Source organism: Dipodomys spectabilis, unplaced genomic scaffold (genome assembly GCF_019054845.1).
Source record: "Dipodomys spectabilis isolate Male_0828 unplaced genomic scaffold, ASM1905484v1 ptg000124l, whole genome shotgun sequence".
NCBI lineage: Eukaryota > Metazoa > Chordata > Mammalia > Rodentia > Heteromyidae > Dipodomys > Dipodomys spectabilis.
In genome coordinates, this window is record NW_024870801.1 from 1235026 (window position 1) to 1250567 (window position 15542).

The 15542-nt window shown below is 64.6% G+C and overlaps 1 protein-coding gene across 2 annotated transcripts; it reads left to right on the forward strand.

The window, feature by feature from the left end:
• Window positions 1–2109: 2109 nt before the first annotated feature.
• On the forward strand, window positions 2110–13903 carry Agxt (alanine--glyoxylate and serine--pyruvate aminotransferase). 2 transcript variants are annotated; one of them, XM_042689072.1, is made up of 11 exons: window positions 2110–2425; window positions 2517–2709; window positions 4549–4613; window positions 4951–5051; window positions 7879–7949; window positions 9021–9105; window positions 9508–9603; window positions 10668–10737; window positions 12835–12930; window positions 13168–13296; window positions 13576–13903. In XM_042689072.1, exons 1-11 carry the CDS (start codon window positions 2132–2134, stop codon window positions 13681–13683), a joined length of 1308 nt encoding a protein of 435 aa, XP_042545006.1. In that variant the 5' UTR covers window positions 2110–2131; the 3' UTR covers window positions 13684–13903. The 2 variants fall into 2 exon arrangements, with proteins under 2 accessions (XP_042545006.1, XP_042545007.1); XM_042689073.1 differs by lacking the exons at window positions 7879–7949; window positions 9021–9105.
• Window positions 13904–15542: the final 1639 nt, after the last annotated feature.

Genomic DNA, 15542 nt, shown 5'->3' on the forward strand with positions numbered 1-15542 from the left:
CCTCCATCTGAGCCCTGAGCCCCAGGGCCCCTGGGTGCCTCTAATTCATTCCTGTGGGACAGGGTCAGTCCTCCTCCAAGCCGCTGCCTGGACCCTGCTTCCAGGCCGAGGCCTGGGTCCTAGCCTGGCCCTGCTGCTGCCCCAGCCCAGAGCCCAGGGCCTGGAGCAACCACAGCCACGGGGCCACAGCCCCCACTTCCCCTGCTCCGGAAGCTTCCATTTGCAAATCCAGGTCTGGCAGGCTCCCCTGAGGCTGACTCTCCCCACGGCCTCCCCTGGCGGGTGTGCCCCTGCCTGCCCCGGCCTGGCCTGCTCGCTGGAGGTCACGGCCACCAGGCTCCGAACTCCTCAGCAGCGATCTCCCGGGCCCAGGCAGAGTTGGCCGCCCATGGCGTCCTTCCCTGGGCAGGGTCTGGGTTCTGTCGTCTCCATCCTTCTGGGCATGAAGTGCCCCCGTCCCCGGGCCTGGTCCCCAGGCGGTGCAGCCAGCGGGAGGGCGCCGGTGGTCTAATCACTGGCCGAGAGTCACGGGCGGCACTTTCGGGGTGGGGCCCAGTCTCTCCACACAGCCTCCCACCTCGGCCCACCCCGGCCTGCGGATGACGGCCCAGCCGCCATGGACGAGAACTTAGAACCTTGAGCCACAGCATTCACTCGATGCCCGCCCAGCCCACTGCCTGGAGGAAGAGTAGATTCTGCTCCTCCGAGTGAACTGGGGCAGCCCTGCAGCCACGAGGTGGCGCTAGCTCCCACGCAGTGCGGGTGGAGGGAGCTGGGGAGTCCGAGCCTGACTGCGTCCCCTCCCCGGGGGCGGGGTGGGGGGGTTCCTCAGACCCACGCCCCGGTAACCCCCCATGGCCCGTCTGTTCAAGCAGCCTGGGACTGAACTGCCCTGTGGTGGGGCGGGCTGGCAGAGGACACGGGTTTCTCCTCCCTCCTCTACCCAGGGCAGGATGGCAGAGACAGGATGGGGAGTGGCCTCTCCAGGGCCTCCCTCCTCGGTTGTAGAGCGGGGGGGCTCTACGACCCCCCTGGAGAAGGGGGTTCTCCAGCCTCCTTCCGTAGCCACCCCGCTGTCCAAGGCCGGGTCCCAGCCACACCGGGTTAGAAACTGCCCTCCTGATCTTGTTTAACCTGATCGCCGCCTCCTCAGCGTCTCCACAGGCAGCCTTGTTCTTAGGTCCTGGAGCTGGGCTTCAGCGTGTGGATTTGTGATGATGGAGCCCGTTTACCACCCAGGCCCGGCGGGCGGCGTCTCCCTGGCCTCTGTGTCTGTGATCCACTGGCCTCTCGGCTGGTGGCGTCCAAGACTCGATGGGCCTCAGCTTCACACGGACGGGCACCGCCTGGGCAGACCTTGGCCCAGTCCTGCCCGTCCACGTGGCCTTGGGTGTCCTGGGGGCTGCTCTCCCTGGTCCTGTGGTCTCCCTGAGTCTGCGTGCTTTCTGTTTCATTCATGACCATTTGTTCCCACGTGACCAGTACAAAGGATTGTCGATGGTGATGGTGAATAAACAAAACAGGCTAACAAACAGCATGCCAGCATGGCAGAGCAGGGACCAAGCTGTCAGCACCGAGCGCGGGGAATGTGGACCTGACAGCCAGAGAGTTCACCCAATCACGTGTTTCCCAGAGCGAAACAAAGCCGACAGGACTGAAGGCCCCGAAAGACGGGTGCGGATGCCCGGGCAGATGAAGAAGCAGCGTCTCACAAAGCTGGAAGGTGTTTGAGGGACGACGGCATGAGTGTAAAGCAGCATCTTTGTAATGACGGTGCCTCTTCAGGCTGTGAGTGCCCGGTTCACGGTGCAGGCCTCTGCGGGCAAACCGCTGTACTTAAAGTGTGCTGTGAAATGTAACAACTCGGAGGTAGGACAGAGTTGAATATTTAGTCAGAAAAAGCACAAGGGGCCCTGGACAACGTATCCGATCAGTCCGAGACCCTTTCAGAAGCACCTTTCACACTGCAGTCCAGCAGGCCACTGGCTGCGGCCAAGGCTGGGAGGAGCAAGTGGACGCCTCTCCACGCTGTTTATCTTTGACCGGAGTCCAAAGGCTCCGCTCCCCGAGGTGAGGCTCGATATCTGGGCCGTGCATTCTGGTAGCAGGATAAACATGGATGGGGGTTTAAATGACCCGTGGGCAGGGCCCTATCCACCAGGCCTGGCCTCTGAGTCCAGCGCAGGGCCCGCTGGGAACGCTCCGGGCACTGACCAAGGCCAGTGTGCCCTGGGCCCCGCACAGCTGGCTGGATTGCAGCATGGCCTCCCATCCGCTGCTGGTGCAGCCCCCTGACGCCCTCCGCAGACCGCTCCACGTCCCCAGCCGGCTTCTGCTGGGGCCAGGCCCCTCTAACCTGCAGCCTCGGGTCCAGGCGGCTGGCCGACTGCCCGTGATCGGCCACATGCACAAGGAGATGTTCCAGGTAAGTCTCTCAGGCGGGTGGGCCCCCACTGGGGGTGCCCACAGCGGGGCAGGGCCGGGCAGCAGCTCTGATTCCCATGCCCACCTCCTAGATCATGGACGACATCAAACAGGGCATCCAGTATGTGCTCCAGACCAAGAATGCCCTCACGCTGGCGGTCAGCGGGTCCGGACACTGCGCCCTGGAGACCGCCCTGTTCAACCTCCTGGAGCCTGGGGACTCTTTCCTGGTTGGGGTGAACGGCATCTGGGGTCAGCGAGCTGCAGAGATTGGAGAGCGCATTGGTAAGGGAGACGGGCTGTGTGTGGCCTGCATGGCCTTCTGGGACATAGGTGTCTCTCACTCTGTCCGTCCCAGCGGTGCCCCTGTGTCCTCCAGCACCCCACCCCCAGCCCACTGAGCCCCTCAGCCCCCCATCCCACCCCCTCCACCCCCTCTGGGCAGGTGTTAGGGCTCCAGGGGACCTGGACCCCAATGGGCCAGCTCCATATGGCAGAGTACAGCAGCCCTCTGTTCCCCCTGGGCTCCGGGAATTCAGGATAGCTATTTCTGAGAGAGGGAAGGGGTGTGGGAAGGGCCCCTCGTCTGGGGAGCCAGGCGCGGCTGAGCCACAGGACAGGACAGGATCCCAGGGGCTGGTCCTTCTCGAAATCCCAGAGCCATGCACCCGCCCCAGTGGCGGGCATGGACACGGTAACCCAACAGGGTTCCCTGGGGAGGACAGCTACCAGACTGGCAGCCCACGGTGGCTTTGAGGACTGCCTGCCACCATCCCAAGTGCCACGCTGGGGTGGAGCGCTGGCTGGCTGGGGGAGAGCGCTGGCTGAGGGGGAGCGCTGGCCGGCTGGGGGGGGGAGCGCTGGCCAGCTGCAGGGTTGGGGGGGAGCGCTGGCTCTGGGGAGCGCTGGCTGGAGGGAGCGCTGGCCGGCTAGGGGGGAGCGCTGGCTGGCCAGCTGCAGGGGGAGGGGAGCTCTGGCCAGCTGGGGGGGGGGGAGCGCTGGCTGGGGGGAGCTCTGGCCAGCTGGGGGGGGAAGCGCTGGCTGGGGGGAGCGCTGGCCGGCTGGGGGGGGAGCTCTGGCCGGCTGGGGGGGAGCGCTGGCTGGCCAGCTGCAGGGGGGGGGAGCTCTGGCCGGCTGGGGGGGGGAGCACTGGCTGGAGGGAGCGCTGGCCGGCTGGGGGGGAGCACTGGCTGGCCAGCTGCAGGGGGGGGGGGAGCTCTGGCCGGCTGGGGGGGGGGAGCACTGGCTGGAGGGAGCGCTGGCCGGCTGGGGGGGAGCGCTGGCTGGCCAGCTGCAGGGGGAGGGGAGCTCTGGCCAGCTGGGGGGGGGGAGCGCTGGCTGGGGGGAGCGCTGGCCGGCTGGGGGGGAGAGCGCTGGCCGGCTGGGGGGGAGCGCTGGCTGGGGCTGAGGGGAGCGCTGGCCGGCTGGGGGGGAGCGCTGGCTGGCCAGCTGCAGGGTGGGGGGGGAGCTCTGGCTGGCTGGGGGGGGAGCCCTGGCTGGGGGGAGCACTGGCCGGCTGGGGGGGGAGCGCTGGCCAGCTGGGGGGGGAGCGCTGGCCGGCTTGGGGGGGGAGAGCTGGCCAGCTGGCTGGGGGGAGCGCTGGCCGGCTGGGGGGTGGAGAGCTGGCCGGCTGGGGGGGGAGCGCTGGCCGGCTGGGGGTGGACTGCCGGCCTGCTGGGGGGTGGACTGCTGGCTGGGGGGGGGGGAGCACTGGCCAGCTGGGGGTGGACTGCTGGCCTGCTGGGGGTGGACTGCCAGCTGGCTGGGGATGGACTGCTGGCCAGCTGGGGATGGACTGCTGGCCGGCTGGGGGTGGAGCGCTGGCAGGCTGGGGGGTGGACTGCGTCTGGGGGGTGGACTGCTGGCCGGCTGGGGGTGGACTGCTGGCTGGCTGGGGGTGGACTGCTGGCCGGGTTGGGGGGAGCACTGACCGGCTGGAGGGTGGACTGCCGGCTGGGGGGTGGACTGCCGGCTGGGGGGTGGACTGCCGGCTGGGGGTGGACTGCTGGCTGGGGGTGGACTGCTGGCCGGCTGGGAGTGAGCACTGACCGGCTCGGGGGGGCTCCTCTCCTTGGCCAGCCTCCTCCAGTCTGCACAGTTTTAAGGGGAAAACTCTCTCCCCAGGAGCCATGGTGCATCCGTTGCTCAAGGAGCCCGGAGACTGCTACACACTGCAGGAGGTGGAGGAGGTATGCCCCAAGCGGGGGGGGGGGGGGGCGACAATCCCACAGGGGTGAGGCTGGGGGGGCCCACAGCCCTCTCCAGCATCTAGGACTGGCCATAGGAGGACATTCTGGTGCCCGGCAGGGGACCTGGCAGCCCCCCTCCCGGAGCCGTGGGCCCGGGCAGCACTTTCCTGTCCGATCCTTCTTGGCAAAAGCCCCCTCCCGGGCGGGGCACACCAGCTGTCCCGGGACAGCCCGCACCGCCACAGGCTCTGAGCGCCTCCCGCTCACGCTGGACCCTCGGGCCAGCCTGGGGCAGCGGACGGGGCGGGGGACCCACGTCCGGCCGTCTGCCCCTCAGGGCCTGGCCCAGCACAGGCCGGTGCTGCTGTTCCTCACCCACGGGGAGTCATCCAGCGGGGTGATGCAGCCCCTGGACGGCTTCGGAGAGCTCTGCCACCGGTGAGTCCCGCCCTGGGCGGTGTGGAGCCGCACAGACCTCTCCTGCCCAGTGAGGGAGCAGGGGGCCCAGCTGCCTCCTGGCCCCACCCGCCCGGCCTCTGTCACCGGGCCTGAGCTGGAGTCAGCCCCTCCCACTTGAAGAGGAAGCCGCCCCCCCTCCTCTCCCCCCCTCCCCCCGTGCCTGGGGACAGGACCGGGTGGTCCACACCCGCAGGTCCATGACCAGGCACCGCCTGCTGTGTTCACCTCAGGGCCTGCAGTGGCCTCCGGAGCGGCCCTGCCCTCTGGGCCCTCCTCCAGCTCCGCCCTGGGTGGGGGCTCTGGGGACCCTCCCTGTGACGGTCCCTGTGACCCAGCACAGCCAGTACAGCTGACCACAGGACCAGAGAGAAGCTCCGTGGCCAGGGAGGGTAGCCATGGCAGAGCCCCGCCGAGGGACCCACCCATGGCCCACCACAGGCCCAGTCGGACTTCTGACCCCTCCCCAGCAGGCGCCAGTATCGAGGCAGAGGAGGGCAGGTTCCTGTGGGTCCTCGTCCTCTCCTGCCTCTACTTCCTGCCAGGTGGCCCATGGCTGCTGGCTCTGTGCTACCAGGACACCAACACCCAAGCTCCCAGACTGGCCTCCAGGGGGAAACGGGGATTGTGACACCTTGGAAGCCCCAGTACTCACACCTGCTCAGTACCCACGCCTGCCCAGTACTCACACCTGCCCAGTACCCACAGCTTCTCAGTACCCACACTGCCCAGTACCCATACCTTCCCAGTACCCATGCTGCCCAGTACCCACACCTGCTCAGTACCCACACTGCCCAGTACTCACACCTGCCCAGTACCCATGCTGCCCAGTATCCACACTGCCCAGTACCCATACCTTCCCAGTACCCACACTGCCCAGTACCCATGCCTTCTCAGTACCCACACTGCCCAGTACCCATGCCTTCTCAGTACCCATGCTGCCCAGTACCCATGCCTTCTCAGTACCCATGCTGTCCAGTACCCATACCTGCTCAGTACCCACACTGCCCAGTACCCATGCCTTCTCAGTACCCACACTGCCCAGTACCCACGCCTTCTCAGTACCCACACTGCCCAGTATCCATGCCTGCCCACTACCCACACCTGCCCAGTACCCACGCCTGCTCAGTACCCACACCTGCCCAGTACCCACGCCTGCCCAGTACCCATACCTGCCCAGTACCCACACCTGCTCAGTACCCACACCTGCCCAGTACCCACGCCTGCCCAGTACCCACACCTGCCCAGTACCCACACTGCCCAGTACCCACACCTGTCCAGTACCCACGACTGCCCAGTACCCACACCCGCTCAGTACCCACACCTGCTCAGTACCCATACCTGCCCAGTACCCACGACTGCCCAGTACCCACACCCGCTCAGTACCCACACCTCCTTAGTATCCACACCTGCTCAGTCCCCACACCTGCCCAGTACCACACCTGCTCAGTCCCCACACCTGCCCAGTATCCACACCTGCCCAGTACCCACACCTGCCCAGTACCCACACCCGCTCAGTACCCACACCCGCTCAGTACCCACACCTGCTCAGTACCCACACCTGCTCAGTACCCACACCTTCCCAGTATCCACACCTGCTCAGTACCCACACCTGCCCAGTACCCACACCTGCTCAGTACCCACACCTGCTCAGTACCCACACCCTCTCAGTACCCACACCTGCCCAGTACCCACACTGGCTCAGTATCCACACCTGCTCAGTACCCACACCTGCCCAGTACCCACACCTGCTCAGTACCCACACCTGCTCAGTACCCACACCTGCCCAGTACCCATGCCTTCTCAGTACCCACGCCTGCACAGTACCCATGCCTTCTCAGTACCCACACTGCCCAGTATCCATGCCTGCTCAGTACCCATGCCTGCTCAGTACCCACGCCTGCCCAGTACCACACCTGCTCAGTACTCACACCTGCTCAGTACCCACACCTGCCCAGTACCCACACCCGCTCAGTACCCACACCTGCTCAGTACCCATACCTGCCCAGTACCTACGCCTGCCCAGTATCCACACCTCCACAGTACCCACACCTGCACAGTACCCACGCCTGCTCAGTACCATACCTGCCCACACTAGTCCAGGTCTACAGCTGCTCAGTACCACACTAATCTAGGTCCACAGCTGCTCAGTACCACACTAGTCCAGGTCCACAGCTGCTCAATACCACACCTGCCCACACTAGTCCAGGTCCACAGCTGCTCAGTACCACACTAATCTAGATCCACAGCTGCTCAGTACCACACTAGTCCAGGTCCACAGCTGCTCAGTACCACACTAGTCCAGGTCCACAGCTGCTCAGTACCACACTAGTCTAGATCCACAGCTGCTCAGTATCGCACTAATCTAGGTCCACAGCTGCTCAGTAGCACACTAATCTAGGTCCACAGCTGCTCAGTACCACACTAATCTAGGTCCACAGCTGCTCAGTACCACACCTGCTCACACTAGTCCAGGTCCACAGCTGCTCAGTACCACACTAGTCCAGGACCACAGCTGCTCAGTACCACCTTGCTCACACTAGTCCAGGTCCACAGCTGCTCAGTACCACACCTGCCCACACTAGTCCAGGTCACAGCTGCTCAGTACCACACCTGCCCACACTAGTCCAGGCCCCCAGCTGCTCAGTACTACATCTGCTCACACTAGTCCAGGCCCACAGCTGCCTGGGGCTTGGGGAGCCCAGCCAAGAAGGAAGACTCTGACAACATTTGGACAGAGCTGCTCTGTGGAGGAGGGAGCTACACTCTCTCCCTTCCTTGCTGCCTTCAGCCACCCATATCTTCTCAGGTACCAATGCCTGCTCCTTGTGGATGCTGTGGCATCCCTTGGTGGGGTCCCCATCTACATGGACCAGCAAGGTAGGGGGGGCCTGTACCCAAGCCCTGTCCCCACCCCCACCCTGCACCTGAGCCCTGCCCCACCCCCCTGCATCCAAGCCCTGCCACACACCCCTGTACCCAAGCCCTGCCCCACCGCCTGCACCCGAGCCCTGCCTCTGCTCCATGATCACCTCCCCTGTCCCCATGATCACCTCCCCTGTCCCCATGATCACCTCCCCTGACCCCATGATCACCTCCCCTGACCCCATGATCACCTCCCCTGACCCCATGATCACCTCCCCTGACCCCATGATCACCTCCCCATGATCACCTCCCCTGACCCCATGATCACCTCCCCATGATCACCTCCCCTGACCCCATGATCACCTCCCCTGACCCCATGATCACCTCCCCTGACCCCATGATCACCTCCCCTGACCCCATGATCACCTCCCCACGATCACCTCCCCTGACCCCATGATCACCTCCCCATGATCACCTCCCCATGATCACCTCCCCTGACCCCATGATCACCTCCCCATGATCACCTCCCCTGACCCCATGATCACCTCCCCATGATCACCTCCCCTGACCCCATGATCACCTCCCCTGACCCCATGATCACCTCCCCATGATCACCTCCCCTGACCCCATGATCACCTCTCCTGACCCCATGTTCACCTCCCCTGACCCCATGATCACCTCCCCTGACCCCATGATCACCTCCCCTGACCCCATGATCACCTCCCCATGATCACCTCCCCTGACCCCATGATCACCTCCCCTGACCCCATGATCACCTCCCCATGATCACCTCCCCTGATCCCATGATCACCTCCCCATGATCACCTCCCCATGATCACCTCCCCATGATCACCTCCCCATGATCACCTCCCCATGATCACCTCCCTTGACCCCATGATCACCTCCCCATGATCACCTCCCCTGACCCCATGATCACCTCCCCTGACCCCATGATCACCTCCCCATGATCACCTCCCCTGACCCCATGATCACCTCCCCTGACCCCATGATCACCTCCCCTGACCCCATGATCACCTCCCCATGATCACCTCCCCTGTCTCCATGAGTACCTTCCCTCTGTCCCAGGCATTGATGTTCTGTATTCCGGCTCCCAGAAGGTCCTGAATGGCCCCCCAGGGCTCTCCCTCATCTCCTTCAGCAGCAAGGCCAAGTGAGCGGCCAGGCCAGAGGGCATGGGTGGGACCTCTGGGTCAGCGCCACCCTGGCCCCTGCTCCGCCTCCTGGAATTGGCACAGAGCCCTCCACTCTACAGTGCCACTGTCACCACAGGGCCGAGTCCCGACCCTGAACCAGCCTGGGTGGGGTCAGAGGGAGGCTGGGTGATGGGCGATAGGCCTTCCAGACCGAACCTCGGTTTCCCTCGGGTGGGTTGATGTGACCAATGCAGCAGACCCTTTGGACTGTAGAAGGTGGTCACCGGGGTGGCTTGTGGGATGAGCCAGGACCAGCCTCTGGAGGGGCCAGCCTGGAGCCTGTAACGCAGGACAGCCCCGAAGGCTGAGCTGCGCCCTTGGACAGTTTCACCCCGTTTCCCTACCCTCCCCCCCACCAGGTGCAAGGTCTCTGCCCGGAAGACCAAGCCCTTCTCCTTCTACATGGACATCATGTGTCTGGCCAACCTGTGGGGCTGTGATGATAAACCTAGGATGTGAGCAGGGGAGAGGGAGAGGGCTGGGAGGGAGGATGGGAGGCAGGGGAGGGGGCTGGGAGGGGGTGGGATGGGAGGCAGGGGAGGGGGGTGAGGGTGGGATGGGGGGTGGGAGGGGGGATGGGAGGCAGGGGAGGTGGGAGGGGGTGGGATGGGAGGCAGGGGAGGTGGGTGGGATGGGGGGATGGGAGGCAGGGGAGGTGGGAGGGGGCTGGGAGGCAGGGGAGGTGGGAGGCAGGGGAGGTGGGTCGGAGGGGGGATGGGAGGCAGGGGAGGTGGGGGTGGGATGGGAGGCAGGGGAGGTGGGAGGGGGAATGGGAGGCAGGGGAGGTGGGAGGGGGGATGGGAGGCAGGGGAGGTGGGAGGGGGGATGGGAGGCAGGGGAGGTGGGGGGGATGGGAGGCAGGGGAGGTGGGAGGGGGGATGGGAGGCAGGGGAGGTGGGGGGGATGGGAGGCAGGGGAGGTGGGGGGGATGGGAGGCAGGGGAGGTGGGAGCGGGTGGGATGGGGTGGGGGCCACGTTAGCCTCGTGACCGTCTGTCAGCAGGCTTGGCTCCCCCCTTTCTGCCCCCACCCTGGGTTCCTCCTATAACCGCCATCCCTGGCTCCATCTGTCACCTGACCTGGAGGCCCAGGTCCCGCGAGGAGCCCCCACCGGCCCTGCCACAGCCCTGTCCTCCATGGGCCCTTTGCACCTGGGTTTGCTACATCTTCCCTTGCAGGTCTCGCTCAGGAGAAAGTAAATCAGGGATCTGTGAGGCAACCTAACTCATCACAAAGCCCCATGTGTCCCCCAGGGGCCCCAGCCTAGCGCACAGAGTCCGTGCACGTGGGCTGCTCGGGGACTTGGGCTGTTGGGGGTCAGCTCTGAGCTCTCCTGTGCGGGCCCCGCATGGGCCTTCCCTCCCCAGCGAGGAGCGGCCCTGCCCTGGGCGTGGGACCCTGACACTAGACAGGGCACCTGGGGAGGAGCTGGCCGAGGCCAGAACTGCACTGCTGGGCGGGACAGCGTGGTCTGTCACCCCGCACACGCGGCACAGACATGGACCCCTCCTGTCTCCCAGGTACCATCACACCATGCCCGTCACTGGCTTGTTCTGCCTGAGGGAGAGCCTGGCACTGGTGGTAGAGCAGGTGAAGGCGGGGCCTGGGCCTGGCCAGGGGCGAGGGGGGGGGCAGGGGGGAGGGACCGGGCAGAGACAGGTCTGGGCCTGGCCAGGGATGGGGCGGGCAGGGGTGGGGCAGGGATGGGGCAGGGATGGGGTAGGGGCGGGGCAGGGGTGGGGCAGGAGCGGGCAGCGTACCCCCTCTCCCCCTCCCCGGCCTCCTTCCCTTCTGTGTCCTCAAACTATGCTGGGTTAATGGGACAAAATGGTTCCCCAAAGACAGGGAGACTGGTTGGTTTGCAGAAGGACAAACCCTGGGCGTGGAGAGCAGAGCAGGGCAGACGGGCAGATCAGACCTGGTGCCAGGGGCTTCCCACCCTGTGCCCCGTCTTCCTGAGCTGTGAGCCACGCTGAGGAAGGAAGCGTGCGAGCGGGGGTGGGGGCTGCTGGGCGGGCACACCGCCCGTGCCGGGTCAGCGAGGCCTGAGAGAGCACTGCAGGCTGAGCACCCAGAACCAGTGGAAATCCCTTGGCCCCAGCTCGGGGGCTGTGAGGTCCACGTCCACGGGTGGCATTGGTGAGGGCCTGCAGGCTCCATGTTTCAAAACATGTCTGAAGGTTTCACGTGGGCCGAGAGGTAGACACAGCCCGCCAGCTTTCATTAGAAGCATTCCCACCCACCGTCAGACACTGGCCCCCCTCCGCTGTGACCCCCTCCACCACACCCCTGCTGCAGACCCTTGCCAGTGCTGCTGCTGGGGACAGTTCCATTCGAGGACAAAGACATCCAGACACCTCATCCCTGAGGGCCAGGGAGGGGTGCACAGAAAGGCGTATTCAGTGCCCAGGGCAGTGCCCAGGTCAGGCCGAAGCTAGCTTGAAGCCAGGCCGGGTAAGTGGTGGCTATGGTGGTGGTGGTGTCCAGTGGAAAGTCCACTTCCCAGAAACAGGAGGTCAAGAGGCCGGACATCCTGAGCAGAACGTCCAACACCAAATCTGGTGAGGCTCTGCCCACCTTCCTCCAGGTCCTGAAGTCCACAAGGGGCAGGGAGATGGGGAGGCCCCGAGAGGGGGCCACTGTACCCCCTCTGGCATCCACGCATCACGCCTCCGCGGAGGCCTGAGCTAGACAACGCTGGACGGTGTGTGTGCACGTGTGTGTGTGTGTGTCTGTGTGTCTGTGTGAGGGCTGGGCTAGACAATGCTGGATGGTGTGTGTGCATGTGTGTGTGTGTGTGTGTGTGCATGTGTCTGTGTGAGGGCTGGGCTAGACAACGCTGGACGGTGTATGTGCACGTGTGTGTGTGTGTGTGTGTGTGCATGTGTCTGTGTGAGGGCTGGGCTAGACAACGCTGGACGGTGTGTGTGTGTGTGTGTGTGTGTGTGCACGCGTGCACATGTCTGTGTGAGGGCTGGGCTAGACAACGCTGGACGGTGTATGTGCACGTGTGTGTGTGTGTGTGTGTGTGTGTGTGCATGTGTCTGTGTGAGGGCTGGGCTAGACAACGCTGGACGGTGTGTGTGTGTGTGTGTGTGTGTGTGTGTGTGTGTGTGTGTGTGCATGTGTCGGTGTGAGGGCTGGGCTAGACAAAGCTGGACCGTGTGTGTGTGTGTGCACGCATGCACATGTCTGTGTGAGGGCTGAGCTAGACAATGCTGGACAGTGTGTGTGTGTGTATGTGTGTGTGTGTGTGTGCATGTGTCTGTGTGAGGGCTGGGCTAGACAATGCTGGACAGTGTGTGTGCGCGTGTGTGTGTGTGTGTGTGTGTGTGTGTGCATGTGTCGGTGTGAGGGCTGGGCTAGACAATGCTGGACGGTGTGTGTGTGTGTGTGTGTGTGTGTGCACATGTCTGTGCGAGGGCTGGGCTAAACAAAGCTGGACAGCGTGTGTGTGTGTGTGCACATGTCTGTGTGAGGGCTGGGCTAGACAATGCTGGACGGTGTGTGTGTGTGTGTGTGTGTGTGTGTCTGTGCACAGGTGTCCGTGTGCATCCCCGAGCTCTCCCAGCTCCTGCCCAGTGTCCGCCAGGTCCCAAACCGGGGCTCTGGTGTGGTAGGTGGCTGGGGTCCACTGCCGACCCAGGTGGAGCGGCCGTGGGTCAGGCTGCGCCCGCCTCCCCACAGGGCCTGGAGACCTGCTGGAGTCAGCACCGCCTGGCCTCGGCCTACCTGCACTCGCAGCTGCAGGAGCTGGGCCTGCAGCTCTTCGTGAAGGACCCGGTGAGGGGTGGGGTCAGGGAGTCACAGGGGAGCTGCGGGGGGGCCGGAGGGCCAGGCTCCTGGAGCCCCGGGAGGAGGACTGCTAGAGGCCCCCCTCCGGGGCCCTGTGGGCAGCCATCAGTAAGATGGCACCTGCTGTCCTCAGAGCCTGAAACCAGGGCAGGGCAGGTGGACGGGGCAGGTGGACGGGGCGGGAGGCCTGGGCAGGGCCCCAGGCTGAGCTGGCACTTCCTGCAGGCCATCCGGCTCCACACGGTCACCACGGTGGCAGTGCCCCCCGGCTACAGCTGGAGGGACATCACCGACTACTTGATGGACCACTACAGCATCGAGATCACCGGCGGCCTCGGGCCCTCTCTGGGGAAGGTGAGCCAGCTCTGCCCGGGTCTGCGCCAGCCCACAGAGGGCCTGGTCAGCTGCAGAATGGACAGTCAGACAGCCACCGGTCCCACCGGAGCGGTCCTCCCCACAGCCAGGCTGGAAACGCAGGCCTGATTCCGCCCACCCAGCAGGAGTCTGCCTGCACCAGGCTCTCCGCTTCCCCTCCGGTCACCGGCTGGGCTGACCGCCGCGGCCCGGCCCACCCCGCCCCTGCCCTCTGGCCCAGGACAGAGGCTGACACCTGCCACCACGTGCGCCCACCAGGTGCTGCGGATCGGCCTGATGGGCTGCAACGCCACCCGGGAGAACGTGGACCGCGTGGCCGAGGCCCTGCGGGAGGCGCTGCGGCACTGCCCCCAGCGCAAGCTGTGACCCCCAGCACGCCCCGGGGAGCCCACGGACGGCGCGAGGCCCGCAGACTCGGGCTGGGAGAGCCCCGTCCCGCTGGGCACTGCGGGCAGGGCAGGGCGGGGCAGCCTCTCCCCACACGTGGAACCTTCTGGAATAGGGCCCACAGTGCCTCCTGCAGGAGCCCCCGTCCTCCCAGGACACCGGTGCCTCTCAGCACCCAATAAAGGGCCGGTCCGCCATCGCCTCTGCTCTCGTGTAGACAGTGCCGGGGGCTGTTGGGGGGATCTGTATGTACCCTGCCCAATTCGGGGAGCCTACAGGAGATCCTCCCGCAGGACTGGTTACTGTCACCTCACTCTGTCCCCAGATGACACATACCAACAAAACACATCCTCACATGCCACCTTGAGGAAGCCCTGGAACTCAGACGGACACCGCGAGTCCGTGGCCCTGGCCAGGTGCTGACCGCCAGGCCCTGGCCCTGGGCCCTGTCCTCAAGCGGGCGGCTGAGGGGGCCCCTGGCCCCCGACACCCCCCCCTGCTGCACTGACCTCTCACCCCTCTCCTCTGGTCCGCAAAGCTCGGTCCAGGTGGCCTCCTGGTCCACGTGGTACCAGGGAGTGCCCGGGGCAGCCCCCCATGGCCAGGCCCCCCGCCCTCTGCCCCTAAAGATCCCGGTCCACATCAGCCCATGTGTGCGTGGAGGTGGGCTCCATCCCTGTCCTGGCCTTAGGTTGGTCTCTGAACTAGCGGTCCACCGTGACCAGAAGAGATGGGTCTGAGAGTCACCTAGGCCCAGTCCCAGTGGTCCAGGCAGGCGGGCCGGGGCGGGGTGGGGAGGGGCTCCTGGAGAGGGGCCTCACGCAATCTGGCCTTTGTCCAAAGAAGGCCCTGTCTTGCTTGGGTCTCCCAAAAGCAGACACGGAGGCTAGAAGTCAAGTGCAAGCAGTCTGTGTGTGAGAGGATCCAGGGTTCACCCTGGAGGGGGGCCCCTGCCAGTCCCACCACTGGACCCCCATGTCCCCATCAGCTCCGAGCTAGCAAAGGGCTCTGCTGCTTCCAGTGCCCCGGCGTCTCCGACCTCCACACAGCGCCGTCCACCTGTCCTGCTGCTGCCAGGGCCCCGTCCTGCGGGGAACATTCCGGTCTGTCCCTTCATCTGGGGTGGACAGGCACCTAGACAGTGCCCAGCTCGAGGCGTGATGATTTGGGGCTGCCATCGACTCCCTGCTTCAAGGCTTTGTGTGGCTGTGTGTGCTGGTTTTCCTTGGGTCACAATGAGGAGTGTGAATTGGGGTTTCTCGGCTGACCTGGCTGACCCGATTCCACGCACCCCACGGGGAAGTTTGGGCGGTGATTTTGTCTCGCAGGCGTAAACACAGCCAGTGTGCATTTCTCCAGTCGCTCGTGGTGTCCAGTATCTTTTCACGTGCTCCTTCCCAGTTGCTTGTGCTTCTCTTCTGAGACATGTCAGTGCAAACATGTCGCTCGTGTTATTTGGATTTTCACCTGTTGTGGTAGTTCCTGAGAGTTGTTTCCTGTATTCTAGATCTGTTATCTGTGGCTGGAGTATTTTCTCCTCTCTGTAGTAAAACTATTCACTTTCCTAATGGTGTCTCCAAAGGGCAGACATTCTAACTTCTGGGCAGAGTCTTTTTTACCCATGGGTTTTCTTGTATATCCTGCGCTCTCTGTACCTCCGCCCAGAAGCCTCTCCCTCCTATCCCTGATAGCAAAGAACCTGCCTGTTTCCCTCACTACGTTGTGGTGCAGATCTGTGCTCCCTTGCATTAATTGTCCTTGGAGTACCAACGGGGTCAAAGTACACGTTTCCATAGCGATATCCACTTAGCTGTTCTAGCAACATCTGTTAAACATAA